At 43.2% G+C, this 22,456-nt stretch overlaps 1 protein-coding gene across 1 annotated transcript in view; it reads left to right on the forward strand.

Moving 5' to 3' along the window:
* Positions 1-20,883, forward strand: part of DNAJC7 (DnaJ heat shock protein family (Hsp40) member C7) — a 32,998-nt gene extending 12,115 nt beyond the window's left edge. The window contains exons 2-14 of the mRNA XM_043963219.1: positions 3,120-3,208; positions 4,142-4,266; positions 4,444-4,557; positions 5,220-5,294; positions 8,795-8,913; positions 9,493-9,646; positions 10,840-11,004; positions 12,763-12,854; positions 18,588-18,661; positions 19,114-19,260; positions 19,426-19,578; positions 20,154-20,216; positions 20,655-20,883. Coding sequence (XP_043819154.1) covers positions 3,120-3,208; positions 4,142-4,266; positions 4,444-4,557; positions 5,220-5,294; positions 8,795-8,913; positions 9,493-9,646; positions 10,840-11,004; positions 12,763-12,854; positions 18,588-18,661; positions 19,114-19,260; positions 19,426-19,578; positions 20,154-20,216; positions 20,655-20,692 — 1,408 coding nt within the window. The 3' untranslated portion in view covers positions 20,693-20,883. The remainder of the gene's footprint in view (positions 1-3,119; positions 3,209-4,141; positions 4,267-4,443; positions 4,558-5,219; positions 5,295-8,794; positions 8,914-9,492; positions 9,647-10,839; positions 11,005-12,762; positions 12,855-18,587; positions 18,662-19,113; positions 19,261-19,425; positions 19,579-20,153; positions 20,217-20,654) is intronic.
* The last annotated feature ends 1,573 nt before the right edge of the window (positions 20,884-22,456 follow it).

Here is a 22,456-nt window from a genome sequence, read left to right on the forward strand (position 1 = left end):
TAAGTGACTGAGGTCGGATTTGAACTCAGGTACTCCTGACTCCAGGGCCGGTGCTCTATCCACTTCGCCACCTAGCTGCCCCCCAAGTTCCTTTTTTATGGAAATAGGATGTGGTTCAGTCATTCTCAAAACCTTGGACAAATTTGTGAACTTTTCTGAGCTTCAGTTTCCTTCTTTGTAAAATGAGGATAGCACTTGTACTACCTACCTCACATGGTTGTTGTGAAGATCATATGAGAGAATGGGTGGAAGTGTCTAGGTGGGGAGCTCTAATTGTTATTTGGCTCAATATGATAACATAGTTTTGTGTTCTAGATTTGATTCTCCACACTATCTCACTCACAGTAATCTGTGTTCTGTTCCTCTTTCGGTAGATGTAATGGTATTAGATATAATGGCATTTTGCAATGTGGGGCGTTTACCTTTCTCCAGGACCTTTTGAGTTTTCTCCCCAAAAAGCCCATGCTAGATTCAGCAATTCCTGTGAGACTAGTTCTCAGTAAGGCAGAAAGAGCCCTATGCTCAACTTCTGGGGTTGCCTTATTAGGGGGGAGTGTATGTGTGTGTCTGTGCACCTGTCCACCCGTCCGCATCTTTGAGTTCTGGTTTTGGTTTTGCCTAAGAAAGGCACGTTCTCAGCCAAATGAATGACAGGAGGCCAAAGCTGCTTCTCTCCCATTGGTTTCTGTGCCTAGTAACTAGAGTAGCTTATGACAACACACAAATAACTGCTTTGGCGTTTGTCAGTTGTTTCTTTATCAAAGTGCGTTATTGGCTCTGCTTCTGAAATTGTTGCCCAGCCCTTTTACCTCCTAAAAAACAGACCCCTCTGTGTACTACATTTTGTCCCCCCTTCCTGATGTGAGTGTGAGTGCTGCTGCTCCTTTGGAAACTGAAATCTTAGCTAGTAAAGACCCTCGCTCGTTTGGGTATTGTGATATTGCACACAGTGTTACCCACTGGAGAAAGATTTGGACATGGGACAGCTCACTTTTTTCATGTTAGTGCCTTTGTCAGCAAAGACAGGTGCCTTGCTGGTTGATACTTAAAAAAAAAAAAGGATCCTTCAGCCATGATTATTTTTTCCCTTAATATATGCAAGTAAGCATTTACTCTCATTTGTAAAGAAAATTACAAACTAGCATATAAACTCTACATAGAACCCTTGAACAAAAGACCTTTCCTCCTACTTCCCACCCACCAATTAAAAAAAAAATCCATAATCTATTGTAATTGGATAAATTAACTCCAAGGTAAGCCCAAGTTATTGTGGAGACACTCTGTTAGCTCTGGGTCCTTTGAAGAGATTGTGGGAACAGCTTAGTATGAAGGAAGGGATGGTTTGACTGGATGAAGCTTTGGTGTGCTTAATTCACCAATTAAACTAAAAGCACTTTAGAGGGCCAGACTGTCTTAGCTTTGCTTATGATCCTCCCTTTCCCTTTGCTAGACACATATAGTAGACATTTAATAAATGTTTACTGTTTCCCCAGTTCCATTTGCACTTTTACTGATAAATATACAGTTCAGTTTTATACTGTTTGGTCAAAGGGGAATCCTTTAATAGTTTTTTGAGGGGGTGGGGTGGGGCAATGAGGGTTAAGTGACTTGCCCAGGGCCACACAGCTAGCAATTGTCAAGTGTCTGAGGCCGGATTTGAACTAGGTCCTCCTGAATCCAGGGCCGGTACTTTATCTACTGCACCACCTAGCTGCTCCCCCTAAATATTTTTTTTTTTTACTACTGACCATCAACAAAGGAGCGAAATTAAAAGGAGAATTTTACTAAAATTTGTGAACTGATCCAGCCATTCTGGAGAGCAATATGTGACTATGCCCAAAGGGATATGGATGGGGCTGTGCATAATCTTTGACCTAGTAATATTAGTACTAGGTCTGTATACCAAAGAGATCATAAAAAAGGGGAAAGGAACCCACATGTACAAAAATATTTATAGCAGCTCTCTTTGTGGTGGCGAAGAATTGGAAATTGAGGGGATGCCCATCAGTTGGGGAATGACTAAATAAGTTGTGGTATGTGAATGTAATGGAATACTATTGTGCTATAAAACATGATGAGCAGGTAGATTTCAGAAAAACCTGGAAAGACTTAAGTGGACTGATACTGAGTGAAGTGAGTAGAACCAGGAGAACACTGCACACAGTAACAGCAACTTTGTGTGATGATCGACTGTGATAGACTTAGCTCTTCTCAGCAATACAGTGATCCAAGACAATTCTAAAGGACTCGTGATGGAAAATGCTCTCCACATCCAGAAAAAAGAACTGTGGAATCTGAATGAGATTGAACCATTACTATTTCTACTTTTTTGGTTTTTTGAGGTTTTTCCTTTTTGTTCTGATTCTTCTTTCACAACATGACTAATTCGGAAATATGTTTAATGTGATTACTTTCTATCTTGGGGAGGGAGGAGGCAAGGGAGGGAGAGAGAAAAATTTGAAATTCAAAATCTTATAAAAACAAATGCTGAAAACTATCTTTACATGTTACTGGAAAAAACAAAATACTATTAAGATTGAGTAAAAAATAAAAAATACACAATCCAGTTTTATACTGTTTTTGGTCAAAAGGGAATCCTGTAATAGTTTCTTTTTATTACTGACCATCAACAAAGGAGCGAAATTAAAAGGGGAATTTACTAAAATTCCACAAATATTTCCTTCCTTTTCACACTGGAAAATCAGTAGACCTAAAGTTGAATTTGGGGATCAACTAATTGATTTTTTTTAAAGCATCTTAAAGGGAGGGCAGCTGTGACTCATTGGGAGCAGGCAGGCATAAACTCCAACATTCTCTTGCTGTAAGGGAATTTCTAAATTTGTCTAATACAAGGGAAGATGATTTTAGGAGAACACTGAATGCTGAAGCCCTTCAGCTTGGAAGTGGGGAGGATTACTTAATTTAGCTTGAGTGTAGCTAAGTTACAGAAAATAATGCCCAAGTACATCATAGCTTCTCCATAAGAAATTTCAAGTCTTCATACCAATTTTCAGATCTGTGATTGGCTTATTATCCCTTCCAGATCACAGAGGTCAAACACTTGGTATGGTTCTTATTCTCCGTCTTTTTTTCCCTTTTTTTCTCCTTTTCCATTTCAGGGAAGCAGAATCTTTCAAAGAACAAGGAAACGCGTATTATGCCAAGAAAGACTACAATGAAGCTTATAACTATTATACAAAAGCCATAGGTGAGAAAGACTGTACTTGGTTCCTACATCCCAAAATGGGGGGCAAAAATAACCCAAAAAGTGGTAAAAGCATCCCGGTAATGTAGCCATAGCATTTGCCTTGTGCATTGATCACGTTATTTTGTGAGATCTTTGTAGTTGAGTGTCCAGAAGAGATCAGTACCCAGGCAGGTGGTTCCTTGATCTTGACCAATGACTGATAACTTCATGTGCTGCTGTTATTGGGAGAGGATAGAAATGGAGACTGGTCTTTTCCTAAATGCATCTCTGACAAAAATGTCACTTTATTTCCAGTCTTAGAAAATACTTTCTGTGAATACTATCTTTTTTTTTTTTTTCCCCTTTGGTGAGGCAATTGGGGTTAAGTGACTTGCCCAGAGTCACACAGCTAGTGTCAAGTGTCTGAGGCCACATTTGAACTCAGGTCCTCCTGACTCCAGGGCCAGTGCTCTATCCACTGTGCCACCTAGCTGCCCCCTTCTGTGAATACTATCAACTCCCAGTTATTCATGTCTAAGCTTTTACCAGCAAATGTTCACTCTTGTATTGGAATTTTTTTCCTTCTTATTCAGCATGTTGTTGAGACTCCTTTCCTCAGTGCTATTTAATGTGTACTCAATGAATACAAATTCATTTTAGTATTCACTTAAGCAACATATAATTAGGAAGGTTAACTCTCCTCCCCCCCCCCCCTCGCCAAGAAAAAATTCATGTGCTCATGTCAGGTATCAAGACTCTTTAATAACCCACCTTATTTTTTGCACTGTTTGTGGCATGACTCTTGGCCATTAACATGGATGGTCAAAAGATTTTATCAGCATTGCTGTTTTGGTTTAACAGGAAGCAAAAAAACAGTACTGAGTCGGGGAGCCCTCTGAGCTTCAGAAACAATGACCCGTGCTGTACTTTGTTTTATATTCATCCCCCCTTTAGACATGTGCCCTAAAAATGCTAGCTATTATGGTAACCGAGCTGCCACATTGATGATGCTGGGGAGGTTCCGGGAAGCGTTGGGAGATGCCCAGCAGTCAGTGAGGCTGGATGACTCTTTTGTCCGGGTATGTGATGGGATCATTTGGGAAGGCTGGGGTTGCTTGGGTTTGAGGACATTTTGCCTTTGTCTTCTCTTGTTATTTTGTTGTTGTTGTTGTTTGTTTGGTTGGTTTTAATTTCCGCCTGCCTGATCTGTACTCTGCCCCTTTCTCTTTTCCTAATTACCTCTTTTCTTCCTCTAGGGTCATCTACGAGAAGGCAAATGTCACCTTTCTCTGGGCAATGCTATGGCTGCCTGTCGCTGCTTCCAGAAAGCTCTAGAACTGGATCACAGAAATACTCAGGCACAACAGGAGGTAGAGTCTAGTTCTGTATCATTCAGAAGAGACAGAATAGTGGCAAGTAGAAAGAGTTAGGCTGGGACACCTCGTTTCTATTTTCCTAGTGCTCAGTTTCCTCATTTGTAAAATGAGGGAGTTGGCCTAGACACCAGAGGTCCAATATTCAGTGAAAACAAAGGGGCATTGTTTTCTGAAAAAGCAAGAAGATTGATAGGGAGTTCCAGGAAGTTGGAAGTTGTATTCTACTTAAGTTTTATGCCAAGAAACAACTTAAAACAAATTTAGATTAAGGGAGACTGAAAGTTGCTCCCTACCAGTTTAGATGCTATTTAACTGGAAAGGATCTAGAAACTTTTAACTCATTGTTGTAAAAGCAGTACCTCCCATATGCTGTATATACCAGCATATATATATATATATATATATATATATTTGGTTGGGCCCTTGATTTTTCCATTCCTGACATAAATTGAAATAGAGGATGGGATTTGGCCCTTGGTTATCCTGATAGAGACTTTCTTCTGTACCTTCATGAGTATGAAGCTTCAAGGTATATCATGAGTTGCAAAAAGGCCATGACACTTGGTTTGGAAAAGAAGGAACTTATTTTGGCCTTGTTTTGTGATTGTTTCATTGCATGGCCTCATACAAGCTTCACCTTTCTGATTTTCTTTTAGTTCAAGAATGCTACTGCTGTTCTAGAATATGAGAAGATAGCTGAAATGGATTTTGAGAAACGGGACTATCGGAAGGTAAAGTACAAGAGTCCAAATGTAAGATCCAATCTTGCCCTTTCTCCCGGGGCAGGTGCCATTCATTAATTCCCTATTGTTCATGCTGGTTGAAAGGAATAGTGATGTGGATAATTCAAAAATCATTTTTATATAACTTTGGGAAAACATGTTATTCTTTTTCAATTACATTTTCTTTAGTTTACTAATTAAAAGATTTTTGTATTACCTGAAGTATTCCATCTACTGATAGGGCAAGATGTCTTAAAAGCAGAGGGGAAGCCAGACTAGGCTTGAAAAAAATGTGCCTTGGGGCGGCTAGGTGGCGCGGTGGATAAAGCACTGGCCCTGGAGTCAGGAGTACCTGAGTTCAAATCCAGCCTCAGACACTTAACACTTACTAGCTATGTGACCCTGGGCAAGTCACTTAACCCCAATTGCCTCGCTAAAAAAACCAAAACAAAACAAAAATGTGCCTTAAATAATCCACACTTGGGGGGGGGGGTGTTGCTGTCCAGAAGTTGGGAAAGAAATATTTTTTTTTCTTTTTGTGAGGCAATTGGGGTTAAGTGACTTGCCTAGGATCACACAGCTAGTAAGTGTCAAGTGTCTGAGGCTGCATTTGAACTCAGGACCTCCTGAATCCAGGGCCGGTGCTCTATCCACTGCACCACCTAGCTGCCCCGGGAAAGAATTCTTTTATACCTTAAATTTATGGCTTGTGACCATTTAGTTGATCTTAGGCTTTATTCACAGAAGTATGCTTCTGTCCCTTTATGGAGCCCACCATGTGTTGGTTCTTGCCATGAAATTAACCAGAGGAGATGACTGTAATGACAGCCCTATTCTGTCTTGCCATTCATTCAGTGTTTCTAAGAAGAGTGACTGGTATGGACTATTACTAATAGGGTATAAGATGTTTCCAAGTTGAATGAAAGAATGTTACCAAGTGTTTATCTCAAAAAGGGGGTGGGGAGGGTTGAGACGACTGTTTCTCCTCATTCCCCCAGACCTGAAGAACCATGTTGGAGTTTGCACCATGCCTGAAATGGAGAACATGGCTGCTGATGTCAGCCCCATGTGTCATTTAGTACCAAGGGCATGTCTTTGAGGAAAAAACATCTGGTCGCTGTATGTAGAGCTTAGGCACCAATACACTGGAGCTTCTTCTCTGCCTGTTGATTTAAAGAGCTGCTATCTCTCTTTGGTGTGATTCATCACTTATTTGGGAAAGGATTCAACCTCTTGTCAATGCTTTCTGAGATTTGCTCCCTTCTCCGGCAGAGCAGATATACAAGAGCTTTGTCTCTGAAGGGGGTTTGCTTGGATTTCTGCTTGTTCTTGCCCACCCTGGAGCCAGAATCCCCTGTTTGTGACATCCCAGCCCTCCCCACTGTATCTCATGGTGATGTCACAAATGAGGAATTATGATCCTGGCAGGGGGAACAGATGACCTTGAAAGAAACAAAGATCTTCTTTGCCTGCAGCTGTCTCTGGTCATGGGGGGTGGGAAGAGAAATGCAGAGCCTCTGACTGATACTCCGCAGTCACCACTGTTAGCAGAATTGTTTCCTACCTAAGGTCTTCCAGACTTCTCTTCAAGGTATTCATTAGCATGGCTGCCTTTTTTCCTTCATTTTGTTACATTCTTTTCCCATTTGAGGGGGAAAAACGTGACATCATGACTCCTTGTATGATCAAAAATCTGAAACATGAAGTTTGCCCTCGGGGTGATAATTTATGACCCTGAATCTTAAAATGTGTAATTTGTATCTTATTGGTTGACCTTGCTGAGTACAGCCTTGTCCTTAATTATCAACTTCTTCCGAACAGGCAAGACTGAAGTTTACACTGTCTCCCTGTTTCCAGGTTCTAAAACTTAAGTTCTGTATCATATATGTGGTCCCTGTAACTAGATACTTTTAGGGAGCTAGAGTTGTCTGCTCTCAATTCCTTTTGTGTCAGTTATCCTTGGGGAGAAATTTATTTTGCAAGTAAATCTCTTTAAATGCCTCCCAACAGATTAGGAGTGTGACCTTGACCTGGCAAAGATAAAAGTAGAAAGAAAATGTTTCTAGTAGGTTTCTAGAAAAAGAACAAAAATATAGCTATATCCCTTTATAATGATGATGCTGGGAATTAGGACTGATATCTGTGTTATCCAGCCCTAGTTTCTATCCTGGGCTCCAGGCCTGTATCACCAACTGTCTGTTACACTAGATGCCCCATTATTATCTCAAACTCAGCATGTCCAAAACAAAACTCAAGTGTCTTTCCCCCCAAACTTCCCCTTCTTCCTAACTTCCCTATATCTATTGAGGGTTCCTTCTTCCAGTCACCAGCTTTGCAGCCTTAGAGTTATCCTTGACCCTTCACTGTTCCTCATCCTACACATCTAATCATGTTGTCAATTTTATCTCCATATTTCCCATCTCTCTCCTTCTTTCTCTACTCACTTAGCCTCTAGTTTAGTTGGGCCCTCATCACCTCTCACCTGAACTATTTCAGCAGCATTCTAATTGGTCTCCCTGCTAACAGTCTCTCCCTTATCCAGTCTATCCTTCACACAGTTATCAAAGAGATATTTCTAAAGCATAGGTATTATGTTACTGCCTTGCTCAAGAGCCTCCAGTGGATTCCTTTTGCTGCACAGATCAGATACAAACGCCTTAATTGGGCATTTAAAGCCCATCACAATCTGACTCTAACCCACTTTTCCAGACATATTTCACGTGATTATTCCCTTTTATATCTTCTGTAGGCCAAACTGACTCAGTTATTGTTTCCTGTATGTGATATTCTGTCTCCCAAATCTGTGCCTTTGCACAGGTTTGAAAGAACTTGACCAACCAACTGGCAGGTTTTTACTGTATACTTCCCATGTCTCTCTCCCTCTCCAACTTGATTTTGTGTTTATATAACCACATACATGTTTTTTCCCCATGTAGATTACAAGCTCCTTGAGGACAAGGACTTAGAATTTTGTCTTTTTGTCATCAGAACCTAGCACAGTGCCTATTTTATAAGCACATACTTAGGTGCTTATAAAATAGGAAGCTTCATTCTATTATACGTAGTTGCAGTTTGGAAATGTGATCTCATATATAGTTTGTTCAGATCCATGTCAAAATGAGCTGTGATTTGGTTGGTGTTTGTGTCTTGAAGTAGAATTGAAAGTGTCCATTTAGGGTGGAATCCCTTTGAAATTACAGGGAAAGCACAGCCGTAATAAGATAACCATGGCACCTGCAATGGGTAGGTGTGACTTCCGTACCATATTTGGATAAGTTGCTTAATTATCTAGTATCCTACCTTCCCAGTTCCATTGTTTTTTCATGTGCCAAGAGTGGGGTTCCTATGCATAGAATTGGATTTCTTTTTCCCCCTCTCTGATAATTAGGCTAAAGAAACTTATTTTGTGGTTTCTTCTCCCCTTTGGCTTTAATCCAATATCTGTGACCAAGCTGAAAGTTCCTTGGAAACCTGAGCTGAAGGACTTCATCTCTTCTTCTTCCTTACAGGTTGTATTTTGCATGGACCGAGCCTTGGAATTTGCCCCTGCTTGTCATCGCTTCAAAATCCTCAAAGCAGAGTGTTTAGCATTATTGGGTCGCTATCCAGAAGCACAGTCTGTAGCCAGGTATAGCACCAAGCAGATTCCACTCTGGAATACCTTGGGTTGCCTTAAATACTGGGCTCCCTGGAACCGAGTTGCTATGTTGGACAGTATGGTTCCTGTTAGGCCAGGGACAGTATAATCAGGACTGATTTGGGGCTTACTGGCACTTACAGGCAGAGGTCAATGTTTAAATGCCCATAAGGAGGGGAGGAGCAGGGAGAGAGAGAGGGAGGGAGGGAAGGGGAGGGGGGGAGAGAGAGAGAGAGAGAGAGAGAGAGAGAGAGAGAGAGAGAGAGAGAAGGGGGGGTGCATTATACTTATACTTAAATGCACTGACTAAAGAGTGAGTTGAGCTGTGCTGGCAGGTTGGTGACTTGGAGTAAGGGGTTACTTTGGAGTTTTTTAATAATTTTTTTAGCAATAGTTCTAGGGAATCCTACTGGAGCAGCTGTCTGTCCTCTCGAGCATTTTCAGTACTGAGTGTGAGTTACTTGAAAAAGTTGGCCATGTCCAGTTTTCGTGGAGGCTCTAGCTGAAATCTGTAGCTGAGGTAGGTCACATTAAACCAAATCTGAATTTGCCCCTTTTTGGCCATTACAGTGACATTTTACGGATGGATTCCACCAATGCAGATGCACTGTACGTGCGAGGCCTGTGCCTTTATTATGAAGACTGTATCGAGAAAGCAGTTCAGTTTTTTGTGCAGGCCCTCAGGATGGCCCCAGACCATGAGAAGGCTTGTCTTGCCTGCAGAGTAAGTCCCAGGGCACATAGCTCAGGGTGGGAAAGGTAGATTCTTTGATAACCAAACTAGTCAGAATTGGGGAGCACTTGAATTAAGAGGACATTGATTAGAACTTAAGTGGGATATATTGACCCTTTACCCTGCTCTGCTGAGGGACTTGGCCTTTTGGTTATAATAGTTTGGACTTTTTTTTACTTACCCCCCAACCTCCCACCCCCCCCCCAAAAAAAAAAAAAACAATTAGAAAAAAATTTGCTAGGGACTGATTACTGTCTGGGTCCCTATAGAATATAAGCGATTCTTTTCTAAACTAAAAAACAGTTACATGGGTTCGCCATGGGGACTTCAGCTCCTGGGCTTCCAAGGGTGGCAAAAGATGTTTAATGGTGCTGAGGGAAGAGGGCACAAATACAGAACTGAAATCTGCAGTTAGCCCCAAAGCTTCATTTTAGTCTTCTCTTCTGCAGTGTGGCATAAATAGCTAGATAGATAACTGTGAATTTATATCTTTTTTTTTTTCCTATCCCCAAATTCGTGTAGGAAGTACTAGTGAAAAATGAGATGGCTTAAAGAGGAGAAATGATTGGGGAAATAAAAAGCAAGGAGTGTGGGGGGGGGACCTTAAATTATGAGACTTGGAACAGTTTGGTTTTTTTTGATTCAACAAATATTAATACCCACTATGTTCAAGGTATTGTGCTGGGCATTGGATATCAAATGAATCAGAATGGAAAATCTTGCCATCTAACCTTGGATGTGGGGATGGGAGTGGGTGGGAGTACACCCCCTCAGCCCTGACACATAGTCAAGGATGATCCAATGCAGAAGGTGATGGGGGAGATAGAAGCTTCATCTGGTGATAGGTGGCATTTTTCATGGAGGAAGCAACATGTGAGTGGGGATGAAGTAAGGAAAGGATTCAACAGAGCGGGAGGGAGAAGAGTCCAGTTCAGGTGTGAGAGATGTCAGAAACAAAGCTGAAGATAATGACAGGACAAGAAAAGTGGACAGAAATTAATGAATCCCATTTGGTCGGAACATAGAACTTTCCAATAGAAATGAGAAATAAACAGCCGGCTGGCCAGTGTGTGGAGAGCCTTAAATAAATACCAGGGGCAGGAGATATCCTCTAATGTAGCTAGCACTCCAGCCAGCCGTGCTCCCACAGGCGCAGCTGACTCATCCCCTGCTTCTTCCTTTAGAATGCCAAAGCACTCAAAGCAAAAAAAGAGGACGGCAACAAAGCATTTAAAGACGGGAATTACAAACTAGCGTATGAACTCTACACAGAGGCCCTAGGGATTGACCCTAACAACATAAAGACAAACGCCAAACTCTACTGTAATCGGGGAACCGTTAACGCCAAGGTAAGCACTGAACTTAGGCCATGGGGTCGTAGAGATATGCTGGGGGTTGATGGCTACTCTGACTCCCTGCCTGCCCATGCTGAGGAGGGAGCTGTCTTGGAGAGCGCACTCATGTAGTCTGTTGGGAGGTTTCCTGTGGTCAAGAGGTGGCAGGTTTTTCCTTGCTTGCCCCACTTTGGGAGGTGGGAGGCCTGTGGGGAAGTTTAGGGAAATAGCTAAGTCCCCCAGAGGAAGCCACCTCCTGGTCAGGCCTTCTCAGGTCTCTGTCTCTCTTTGAGCATCTGGTAAAGAATGGTTGAAGGTTTTTTAAGATATTTAGGGGGCAGCTAGGTGGCACAGTGGATAAAAGCACCAGCCCTGGATTCAGAAGGACCTGGTTTCAAATTCCAGCTTCAGACACTTGACAGTTACTGTATGACCCTGGGCAAGTCACTTAACCCTCATTGCCCTGTGGGCCCCCCCCCAAAAAAGAAAGACATTTATTGCTGCTTTTTATGTGTCCTTGAGAGAGGCCTGGTGATGTAGTGGAAAGAGTTCAGAAACCTGAGTTTCCCCCTTAGTTGCAGCACTCACTAGCTGGCTTTTTCGTCATGGGCTCCTTGAGCTCTCTGAATCTCAGTCTCCTTCTGTGTTCAGTGATTTTGATGAGAATCCTTGCACTGTTGACTTCCCATAGCTATTGGTAAGAAATTGCTTTATCAATCAAGTGCCTACCATAAATGTGAAGAGTTGTTGTCAGGGCAGCTAGGTGGCACAGTGGATAGAGCACTGGCCCTGGATTCAGGAGTACCTGAGTTCAAATCTGGCTTCAGACACTTAACACTTACTAGCTATGTGACCCAGGGCAAGTCACTTAACCCCAATTGCCTCTCTCTCTCTCTCTCTCTCTCTCTCTCTCTCTCTCTCTCTCACACACACACACACACACACACACACACACACACACACACACACACACACACACACACACACACACACACGAGACTTTTATTAAGAGTTGTTGTCTCCTTTCCAGATACCATTTGAGGGGATTGGAGCTTCAGGTGTTCTCATCTTATTTTCCTTTGCATATCACATACCCACAGTGCTAGCTATTTACAGTGGATTGAATGTCTACCATGCCTTGTGTACCATAAAGAGCAGATGAGAACTTTCATGTGGGAACTTACACTCTCCAAGATCATGTGCTTGGAGTGGTGTTCCTCTAGAAGAGTGTGGAGGAGAGAGCTAATTCTAATAGGCCCAATGTTTTTGTCTTTCTCAGGCATTGGTACCGTAACAGAGTCCAGTCATAGAATAAGAGCGATAGGACCACACAAGTTTGGCAGGAGTGGCTCATGTTCACTTTGATTACATTCAGCTTTAATTACAATCATTCATTAATACAGACCTGCTAGCATAATCACTGACAGAGGGTTGGAGGTACCCTACCAGCCTACTACTTCATGTGTGCTAACTTATTAGGTGAAAGACAAATTCATCTAAAAGTTTCAGGCAGGTTATGCCCCAGGGTCAAACAGGCTCAATTTGGCCCCTGGGCCTTATGTTGGATGCCTAGGATCCAGTCCTTGGTTGTCTTTGGCCCCCAGACTAATCCTGGAAAAGAAGGAAATGTTGTGGTTGGCTTTTCTAATCACCGAAAGCAAATGTGATCATTAGAGGCTGAGTGTACCTATTCCTCTTAGCCGGTATTCTGAGAGCATGGTTGGCCCCAACTGACCAAGAAAGTGAGATGTGACTGCTCTCTTTTTCCTGAAGCTTAGGAAACTAGATGATGCAATAGAAGACTGTACAAATGCTGTAAAGCTGGATGACACATACATCAAAGCCTACCTGAGAAGAGCACAATGGTGAGTAAAGAGCCCTCTTCTGATGGGAGCCAACAGCAGCCCCTCAGTCAAGCTGCATGCTATTCTTGGTAGAGATGGGTTGTTATTCTAAAATCTTGATAATATGTTTTGGTTTTACATTACCTTCATTGTTGAATATATATGCCTCCTCTCCCCACCTGGCAAGGTGTCCTTTAGGAAGAAAAAAGGGAGGAAAAGAAAGCTTTCAGGCTTTCTAACCAAGGCATCAGCCAAGTCTGATGGTATATGCAGTGCTCCACACTCACAGTCCCCACCAAAGCCAGTGGAGGTAGAGAAGAGGGTGTTTTCTCCTTTCTTCTTGGAGGGCCAAGCTTGGTTAGAGCGTTCAGGTTCATGACAGTTGCATTTTAGATGATTAATTAGACCTTATTGAGTTCATGTGGTTCTTCTTCTGCCTGTAGGTGGGATTGTTGGGTAACTACAGTGTATTTATAGATTTTCAGTGGAGGACACTGCACAAGCTCCCTGGATCTCCTGTGCCTCATCCCCAGCCCTCAGTAGAGACCTTTTCTCATACTTCAGTGAACATTTTGTAAGAGCTCCTTTCTGATGCTGTGGTTCAGATGGCTTCAGTGTCATAACATGCTCTCTACTCATTTGCTCCAATTTTGAAGGAGCTGTCCATTCTCCATATAAATGCCCAATTCAGTAGAGAGTTGTTCCCATGACCCTATACCTTCCATGAGTTTTCTTCTTTGATCACCTCCTCTCTCCCTGTTTTCAATTTCTCCTTATCCATTGGTTCTTGGTTCTTTCCTACTGTTTAAAAACATGTGTAGGGGGCAGCTAGGTGGCGCAGTGGATAAAGTACTAGCCCTGGATTCAGGAGGACCTCAGACACTCGACATTTAACTAGCTGTGTGACCCTGGGCAAGTCACTTAATTCTCATTGCCTTACAAAACCAAAAAACCATGTATAAGCCTTCCCACATACTCAAGAAATCTTCACTTGACCTTACCATTCCTTCAGCTATGATCCTATATCCTATTTTCTATCACTGTCAAACTCTTAGAAAAAACTAGCAGCACTCCTTGCTCCTGCTTTCTTATCTCCTAATCATATCTCATTCCTTTATAACCTGGTTTTGACCCTCATCACTCAGTTGAATCTTTTATCTCCAAAGTGACCAATTAAATGTTGATTATCAGATCCAAGAGTTTTTTCTCAGTTCTTCTCCTTGACATCTCCAGCATTTGACCTTGATGACCCTCTATTCAGGCACTCTTTTCCCAGCATTTTCATGCCACTTCTCTATCCTGGTTCTCCTGTCTGCCACCCAAACTCTGTTTAGCTCTCATGGAGTCAGTGATCACTTTTATACAGATGACTTCCAGATTTCTGTATTCATCTCTAGTCTCTCCTAAATGCCACTCCTACATCACCAACTGCCTATTGTACCTCTCCAACTGGATGACCTAAAGAGCATGTCACACTAACACATCTAAAACGGAACTCTTTTCCACCAAAACATTAACCCTTTTCCTAAGCTCCGTTCTTCTGTTGAGGGCACCACCAGCCTTCTGGTCACTCAGGTTCACAAGCTTGGAGTCTTTCTCCACACTTCACTTCCTTTTCACCCCTTATTCATTTGCCAAGTCCTCCACAGTATCTTTCACAATTCTCTGTGATGCAGTTACCACCATAGTTCAGACTTTCATCACCTCTTTCCTGGACTTTCAGTAGCCTTGTAGTTAAACTCCCTGTCTCCAGTCTCTTCTCTGTCCAATCCATCTTCCACATAGCTGTCAAAGTGATGTTCCTTGAGCACAGATGTGATTGATTATCTTATTCCCTTGCCCATGAAGCTTCAACAGTTTTCTGTTCCTTCTGAGATAAAATACTAATTTCTCTGGCTTTTAAAACCCTTTCCGATCTGGCTTTGCCCTATCTTTCAGGGCTTTTGCACATTATTCCCCTTTATGTGCTCTGTGGTCTAACCAAACTAGCTTTCTTGTTCCCTGTACATAACATTTCTTCTCTCTTCTTTTCCTTTGCATAGGCTGTCCCCCATGCCTGGAATGCATTCCTTCACCTCCACTGCATACAATCCCCGGCTTCCTTCAAAGGTCAGCTCAAGTGACACCTCCTACAACAAGCCCACCTTGATTCCCTTAATTGCTAGTGCACTCCTCTTGGAAATATCTTTGTATTTCCTTTGCATATATTTACTTGTACCCTATACATGTGTCCCTACTCTATCTCCGGCACAGTGTGAACTTCTTGAGAGCAGGGGCTGGTTTGTTTTTATCTTCATATTTCCAGTGCATTAGCTTATTGCCTAGCATATGGTAAGGGCTTTATAAATATTTGTTTAATGTAAAAAATGAAGTAAATAGCTTCAGAATGTTCACATAGTAAGTCTCCTTTGATACCTGACTCAGATCCTTTTTGTTGCATCTAAAATAATTTCCTTTGGAGATTTGTCTTTGTATTTTACTTGTTTTTTCTCTACCATGATGACTTTGAAGTAGCTAGGGGACACAATGGATAGAGCATTAGGCCTGGATTCAGGAAGACTTAAATTTGAATCTAGCCTCAGCCACTTAGTAGCTGTGTGATCCTGAGCAAGTCTATTTGCCATAGTTTCCCAAACTGTAAATGGAAGTAATAGGACCTACCTCCCAGAGTTGTTAGAATTAAATGAGATAATAATTTTAAAGTGCTTAGCACAGTGCCTGGTATATAGTAGTCACTTAATAAATGCTGGTTTGCTTCCTTTTTTCCCTCCCTTCTTCTTGTCCTTCCTTCCTTTCCTTTTTTTCTCTTCTTTCCCTTCCTCCCCCTCTCTCTTCATTCCCAGAAACTGGAGATAAATGAGAACTATGCTGATATCTACCCTGTCTTGGGTGAGAAAAAGTAGCACTTTGATTCTAGAGGTCATGAATTTATACCTGAACCTAACAATTTACTATTTTCAAATCAGTAAAAAGACAATTCTAGAGTTTGGGGCATCTATTTCGTCCATTCCTGTCCCTTGTAGATAGGATCACACCCATTTTTTCCTAGTTGGGAACCTCTTATTTTAAAATATTCCAGAGGAAGGCATTTCCACACCACCATCAGTCACTTGATTCATTCTCTATTCTGATGTAACTGGTGCAGAGCCAAGGGGGGATGGTGGTAGTGATGACTCCTTACATACAGGGTGATTATTTTTCTTTCCTAGCAAGAGGAAAAGGATGGTACAAGTGTTCTTGTTAGAGTTATTGGGAATGTTGATGAGATACTAGTGAGGTAGACATTTGTTTAGCTATTCAGTGAACAGGCATTAAGCACCTACTCTGTACGAGGCACTCTGCTAAGTCCTGACATAAAGACAAAAATGAAACAGTCCTGTCTTCAAGGAGCTTACATTCTGTCAGGGGAAACAAACATGCCCATATACAAAATAGATCTAAAGTGATTAGAACAAGAGGAGGGCACCTCTGGAATGAGGAATTAGAATTAGAATTAGGATAGCTAGGGAAATTTGAGAAAGGATTCCTGTAGAAGGTTGTACTTGAGCTGAGTATTGAAAGAAGATAGCAGGAGCAGCTAGGTGGCGCAGTGGATAAAGCACTAGCCCTGGATTCAGGACTCCCTGAGTTCAAATCCGGCCTCAGACACTTGACACTTAACTAGCTGTGTCACCCTGGGCAAGTCACTTAACCCTCATTGCCCTGCAAAAAAAAAAGAAAAGAAAGAAAAAAGATAGCAATTCTAACAAGCAGAGGTAAAGAGGAGAGTAGTATATTCAAGGCATGGAGATAGGAAATGAAGTGCCCTCTGTGAGGAACAGGAAGGCCCGTTTGACTGAACAATAGAGTGCTGGACAGTAATGAGGATCTTTTGGTTTTATTTTAAATTAAGTTCCCAAAGTATGGTCATATTATCAACAAATAACCATCCCAAGGATTATTGAAGACCATAAGGCCACATTTTGATACCTATTTATATATACCAATTCAAGGAATGCTTGAGGACATTGCTTTTGCATAAATAATTGTCTTTGAGGTAGGAGCAAAATCATCTTGTTCTCATCATGGCTTTACCTTTCAGATCCATCCAAATAAGCAGAAATTAACCCTTGTTGACACAGTTAGCTGAGTTCTCTTCCCTCCTCTCCTCTCCTCTCCTCTCCTCTTCTGGCTTAGAAATCTGTTTCTTGTCCCTAACAGGAAGAAAGTTTGGTGCTGTGATCAGAATTATCTCCTTGCTTGCTTGATACCTCCTCGGTTTACTTAATGTCGTTTCATTTATAATCTCCAAATCTAATTATGCTCCTAGATGCTCCTCAGTTCAGGAGTTGTACTTTGTGTCTTCACAATTGTTGCCCTATAACTTTCCTACTAGTTTCTTGTACAGTTTGGTCACCGCTTAATAAAAATTGAGGTATTTCAAATTCCAGTCTTTTTTATCAGTTAATACCTTCCCCACACTTAGTTTGGTGGGACAGTTTGAGCCTTCCTTGAAAGGCTAAGATGTAAATCATGGTAGTATTCTGAACTGAATCACGGCAGGAGCTGTGCCTTGCTGCAGGGTCATTTTGGTTGTAATTCCTATGCTGCATTCTCCTGGGTCATTGATGCTACCCTTTTTTGCCAGCAATCTTCTTAGGTCATGGAAAATCCCATCCACCTTTGCCTTTCTTTCATAGGTACCCATGAGATAGGGAAAGGACCTTAGCTTTGACACCCCTCCATGTTTGGGAGAGTAAATCTCATCCTTCATGTCTTGGCACATTTGTCTTTCAGGATTGACTCGCCCAACGGGAGCAGTTGTAAACTGAGTTGGCTTGTTGAATTTATCTATTTGCTCACTGGCCCTAATTTGGGTTTAACAATAAAGATGGGGGCAGCTAGGTGGCACAGTGGATAGAGCACCAGCCCTGGAGTCAGGAGGACCTGAGTTCAAATCTGGCCTCAGCCACTTGACACTTACTAGCTGTGTGACCCTGGGCAAATCACTTAACCCCCATTGCCCACAAAAAAAAAAATTTTTAAATAAAGGTGGGGGCAGCTAGGTGGTGTAGTGGATAGAGCACCGGCCCTGGAGTCAGGAGGACCTGAGTTCAAATCTGGCCTCAGACACTTAACACTTACTAGCTGTGTGACCCTGGGCAAGTCACTTAACCCTAATTGCCTCACCAAAAAAGAAAACAATAAAAAAACAATAAAGATGTTATACATGGCTATACTGAGATCAGAATCTTCTGACCTCCTGGGACTTGCCTGGCTCTTTAAAACTTGAGCCAAACCTAGAAAACCAAAAGGAAAGGATTCTAGGGTTCTTTGATCTCTCTCCCCTCTCTCTCTCCCTCCCTCCCTCCTCTCTCTCTCTCTTCCCCCTCCCTCCTTAAACAGGAGCATTTGTGCTGTTACTCCTAAGTTAGCCCCTGTAGCTGCCTCTTTGGAGGCGCTATGTCTCCAGTAAAGGAGCTTCCCTTCCTTTCCCTTCCCTAGGAACAGGCATCTCCTTGCTTGTGGGTCTTAGCCTGGGGAGCCCAGGTGCCATGAGACCTGTCTGAATTGTGTTCCAGGAGAATGGCAGGTAATTCTGTCCCTGGGGAATAGATTTTGGGTTTTTATTTTATAATATAAAACTTCCTACCTAAGTGTATGCCCTAGACTGCACCAGGTTTTCCCTTTTAAGTTTCCTGACAGTCATAGCTGGTGTTGAATATGTACTACATTCTGTCTACAGCACCATAATGACCTCTGTTTCCTCTTCAGTTACATGGATACAGAACAATATGAGGAAGCAGTACGGGACTATGAAAAAGTATATCAGACAGAGAAAACGAAAGGTAAAGGAACTTGGGTGGTTGCTTGGGGGGAAGGGAACAGTTGCATGACTTTCGTTGTCATCTAGACGTATCCAAAGCTTGTTTCAGGGCGAGTGATGGTGCATGTGGGCACCAGCCCTGGGATCATGCTGAAGCGTTAGACTGGGAGGCAGGGCACCCGTATCCTAACCCTGGTGGCACCACTCTGACTTGGGAAGTTGCCTTATCTTTCTGGGCCTCAGCTTCCACATATGCACAGTGAAAAAGATAATGTCAACCCCTCTTTCCCAGGGATGGCGGGATGGTATGTAGACAAATAATAATAGGTATGAATGTACTCTGAGCTCTTTGGAAGAAAGTCCCATAAAAGCCCTTGGCGTCGTTATTGTAACTGATTCCAGGCAAGCTGGGTGGGTTCCAGTGGCGTGAACCAGAGACAGGGTTAGCCGCTGATTCTGTTTGTCTCTTTCCAGAACATAAGCAGCTCCTGAAAAATGCACAGCTGGAACTAAAGAAGAGCAAAAGGAAAGATTACTATAAAATCCTGGGTGTGGACAAGAATGCATCTGAGGATGAAATCAAAAAAGCCTATAGGAAGAGGGCCTTAATGCACCATCCAGGTAGGGAATGGAGAGGGCTGGTCGGGGCCCATGTGGAGCCAAAGGAAGGTAGTTGGCCTGTGACCTTCACAGACCACAACTTGTGGCCTTTCCATTTAGTCCAACCTCAGATTCTAAAAGCAGACCTTATTCCAATAAAGCTCTTATTCCTGCTCCCCATCTTAGATCGACACAGCGGGGCCAGTGCTGAAGTCCAAAAGGAGGAAGAGAAGAAGTTCAAAGAAGTTGGCGAAGCCTTCACTATCCTCTCTGACCCCAAGAAAAAGACTCGATATGACAGTGGGCAAGACCTCGATGAGGAGGGCATGAACATGGGCGGTGAGTCTGTGCTTCACCAAGATTGCCAGGGTCTCTTGTGCAGTTAGAAGAGGGCGTGTGCACGTGCATGCATCTGTGTGTACACACACGGAGTGAACCCCGTACTTACAACAGGAAAGCAAAGGGAATCAGAGGAAGCAATTTCTGGGGTTTTCTAGTGAGATGAAGCTCATGGGCAAGGCCTTCAGTGAGTGAATATTTATCTTCATGTAAACGAATGCATAATACATATATGCCTCTCTCCTCCATCTTGTTCCAAACCCATACATATATGTCCCCCTCCTGGGCCCTCGTCCCAAATCCCCTCTTGATCTCTTTTCCCCTTACGGAGGCAGCTTGTATGGGACAGGAGGAGCAAGATGGGGGAGAGAGGCAGAGGCAGGAAGCAGTCTTGTGTAGGGGAGGGGGCGGGGATGGCAGTTTAGCTTGCATCTCTCTGTGTCTCTGTCTTTGTTGTGTTGTGGTGTGTTTGGGGGTGAAGAGAGATGATACTAGGAGATACAGAGAACCCTCTCTAAGCTTTTTTGACTCCTCCTCGCCTTCCTATTTCAATATAATTTGTCCTGTCCTTCCAGATTTTGATGCCAACAACATCTTCAAGGCATTCTTTGGTGGTCCAGGGGGTTTCAGCTTTGAAGGTGAGTCTGACTGCAGCTACTGGGGAAGGGGGGTTAGGGTAAAGGGCTGCCTTCTCCCTTGATTTAAGTAATTGTCACATCTCCCACTTTATTTGTGGGTTTGGAGTCAGTGGGTGTGGGGCAAATAGAGCAGACTCCTTCCTGGCTGACATTGCTCCCGTTGTAGCTAAGTTAGGAGGCCTATTTCAGGTCTCAAGGCTGTTAGGACCACCTCTGCCCCAGTGCCCACAGCACTTCTGCAAGAACACTTCTAGGGAAGGAGATCCTCTTCCTCGGACCCATAGAACCCTGGTGGTGGTGGCTGTCCCAGATGATAACCTCTGTTCAGAGTTAGAGGGGCACTCCCCCACATCACTCCAGGGGACTGTGCCCTAGCTGAGGAGCTGATCTGAGCCCCAAGCAGAGAATTAACAAAGCAATGTTCCTTTTCCCTTCCAGCATCAGGTCCAGGGAATTTCTTTTTCCAGTTTGGCTAAAAGAAGGGGGAATAAAACCAACCAACTCAGAACCCAGAGAATGCAGATGTGCTCGTTTTAATTTTGAATACGGACATAATTAGACTCCTCCCTTCATCATGTCTCCTTGTACTTAGAGCAGTTTCATTTTCTCAGTTGGATACCTCTATGTCTGTGAGTGGGGGTGGAGGAAGGGGAGCCAGCGCTGAAGATGGGGGTGGGGTAGGGATAGGGGTGGGAGGAGGGGAGGAAGCTTGTGAATTTTTGTTTTACTGTTTAACTTTATTAAAAAATTAAAAAACACATGAGAAGAATAAAATGATTTGACCCTTTCTGGTCCCTCAAGCTGGCAGCTGCATTGTCTGTTGTTGCAAAGTCGGGAACCAGAACTGACCCCTGTCCCTACCCAGTAGCTCTTCTCCTGACCTCTAGGTAGGGACAGCAGGCTGCTCCTGAATTCCCCATTAATCTCATGGTGGCCTGTAAATGAATCAATCTAAATGACAGTTGTTGTTTTTATTCTGTGAACACATTGCCTTCATCTTCCAGGCCATACATGTGCTTAGCAAGTGTCTAGATGTAGCTGGGCTAGCTATGGAGGGCATGGTTTCTCCTGGCCCTTCCAGTTGATGCAGTACAGTGGCAGAGTAGAAAGAACACTGGCTCTGGAGTCAAGAGAACCTGGGTTCAAATCCTATCTCTGACACTCCCTGTGGGACTTAACCTTCCTGAGCCTCAGTTTCCTTTCCTGTAAAATGAGAGGGTTGGACTGGAGAACCTCAAGGGTCCCTTATAGTGTTAGCTCCAAGATCCACTCAGCCATTTGGGGAGCAGCTAGAGGTCCTAAGTCACTGGGTCTGCATTACCCCGAAAAGGCTAAACATTTTAGCCTGAGTGACTTGATTGGACCCCGTTGGCCTCCACTGCCAATTGAGGAGCCAGCACAAAGATTGCTGATGATTGATTTCTAGAGGTCCTGGTATCCCATACGTGCCCCTTCTTAGGTCAGAGAGAACACTATCAGGGGAAGCCCCTATGCACTTGTTTCTCACGGCCATCAGCGGCCACGTTTGATTTGGTTTGGGAGAAGAGAGAAGGTTGGTTTGACCATCTGAGTGAGTCATCCTGGTCCCTGGGATTCTCCTGTGGAATGCTTGACTGAGATGGTGTCAGTCTACTCAGCACTTGATAGGCTTCCTCGTGACTAGTGTTTTGGTTTAGGTGTAAATCATTGACTACAAATAATTTTTGTCATTATCCACTAGGCTGAGAAATGGCATGGGACTTCTATGAAGGGACATGATGTGCTTGATGTCTCACACCACAATATTTTGTCTTCTTGTAGATGCTGTGCCCTTCATCCACCCCTGGTGGTGGGAGGTGGGGAAGGCATAAATACCAAGGAATTGGGGGCAGGAAGAATAGGAGCCCAATGGGCAGCTTTCTGGCCCTTGTTTTAGTTAGGTTTTGAAGATCTTGAGTCTTCATTCTTCTGGTGTCTGAAATGGTATTGACTTTGGTGTGGTCAATGAAGGGTTTCTAAGGGAAATGGAAAGGTGTCCTTGAGTGACAAGCTCTCTGGAAGGCTCAGGCCAGAGGCCCTCAGGGGTCTAGATAGGCAAGGCATAAAGGGGTGGTCTCTGTGTCTGTCCATCTCTCTTGCCTGGGCCAGCTCCTGCCCTCTTAATGAAAGCAGGCACTGTTCAGCTGCCCAGCTTCCTTGCAGCTGTGGCTGGCCAGCCCAGAGACAGGACGGATGGCCCCACAGACTACAGGACAAAGCCA

The sequence above is a fragment of the Dromiciops gliroides genome, chromosome 4 (genome assembly GCF_019393635.1).
Source record: "Dromiciops gliroides isolate mDroGli1 chromosome 4, mDroGli1.pri, whole genome shotgun sequence".
Taxonomy (NCBI): Eukaryota; Metazoa; Chordata; class Mammalia; order Microbiotheria; family Microbiotheriidae; genus Dromiciops; species Dromiciops gliroides.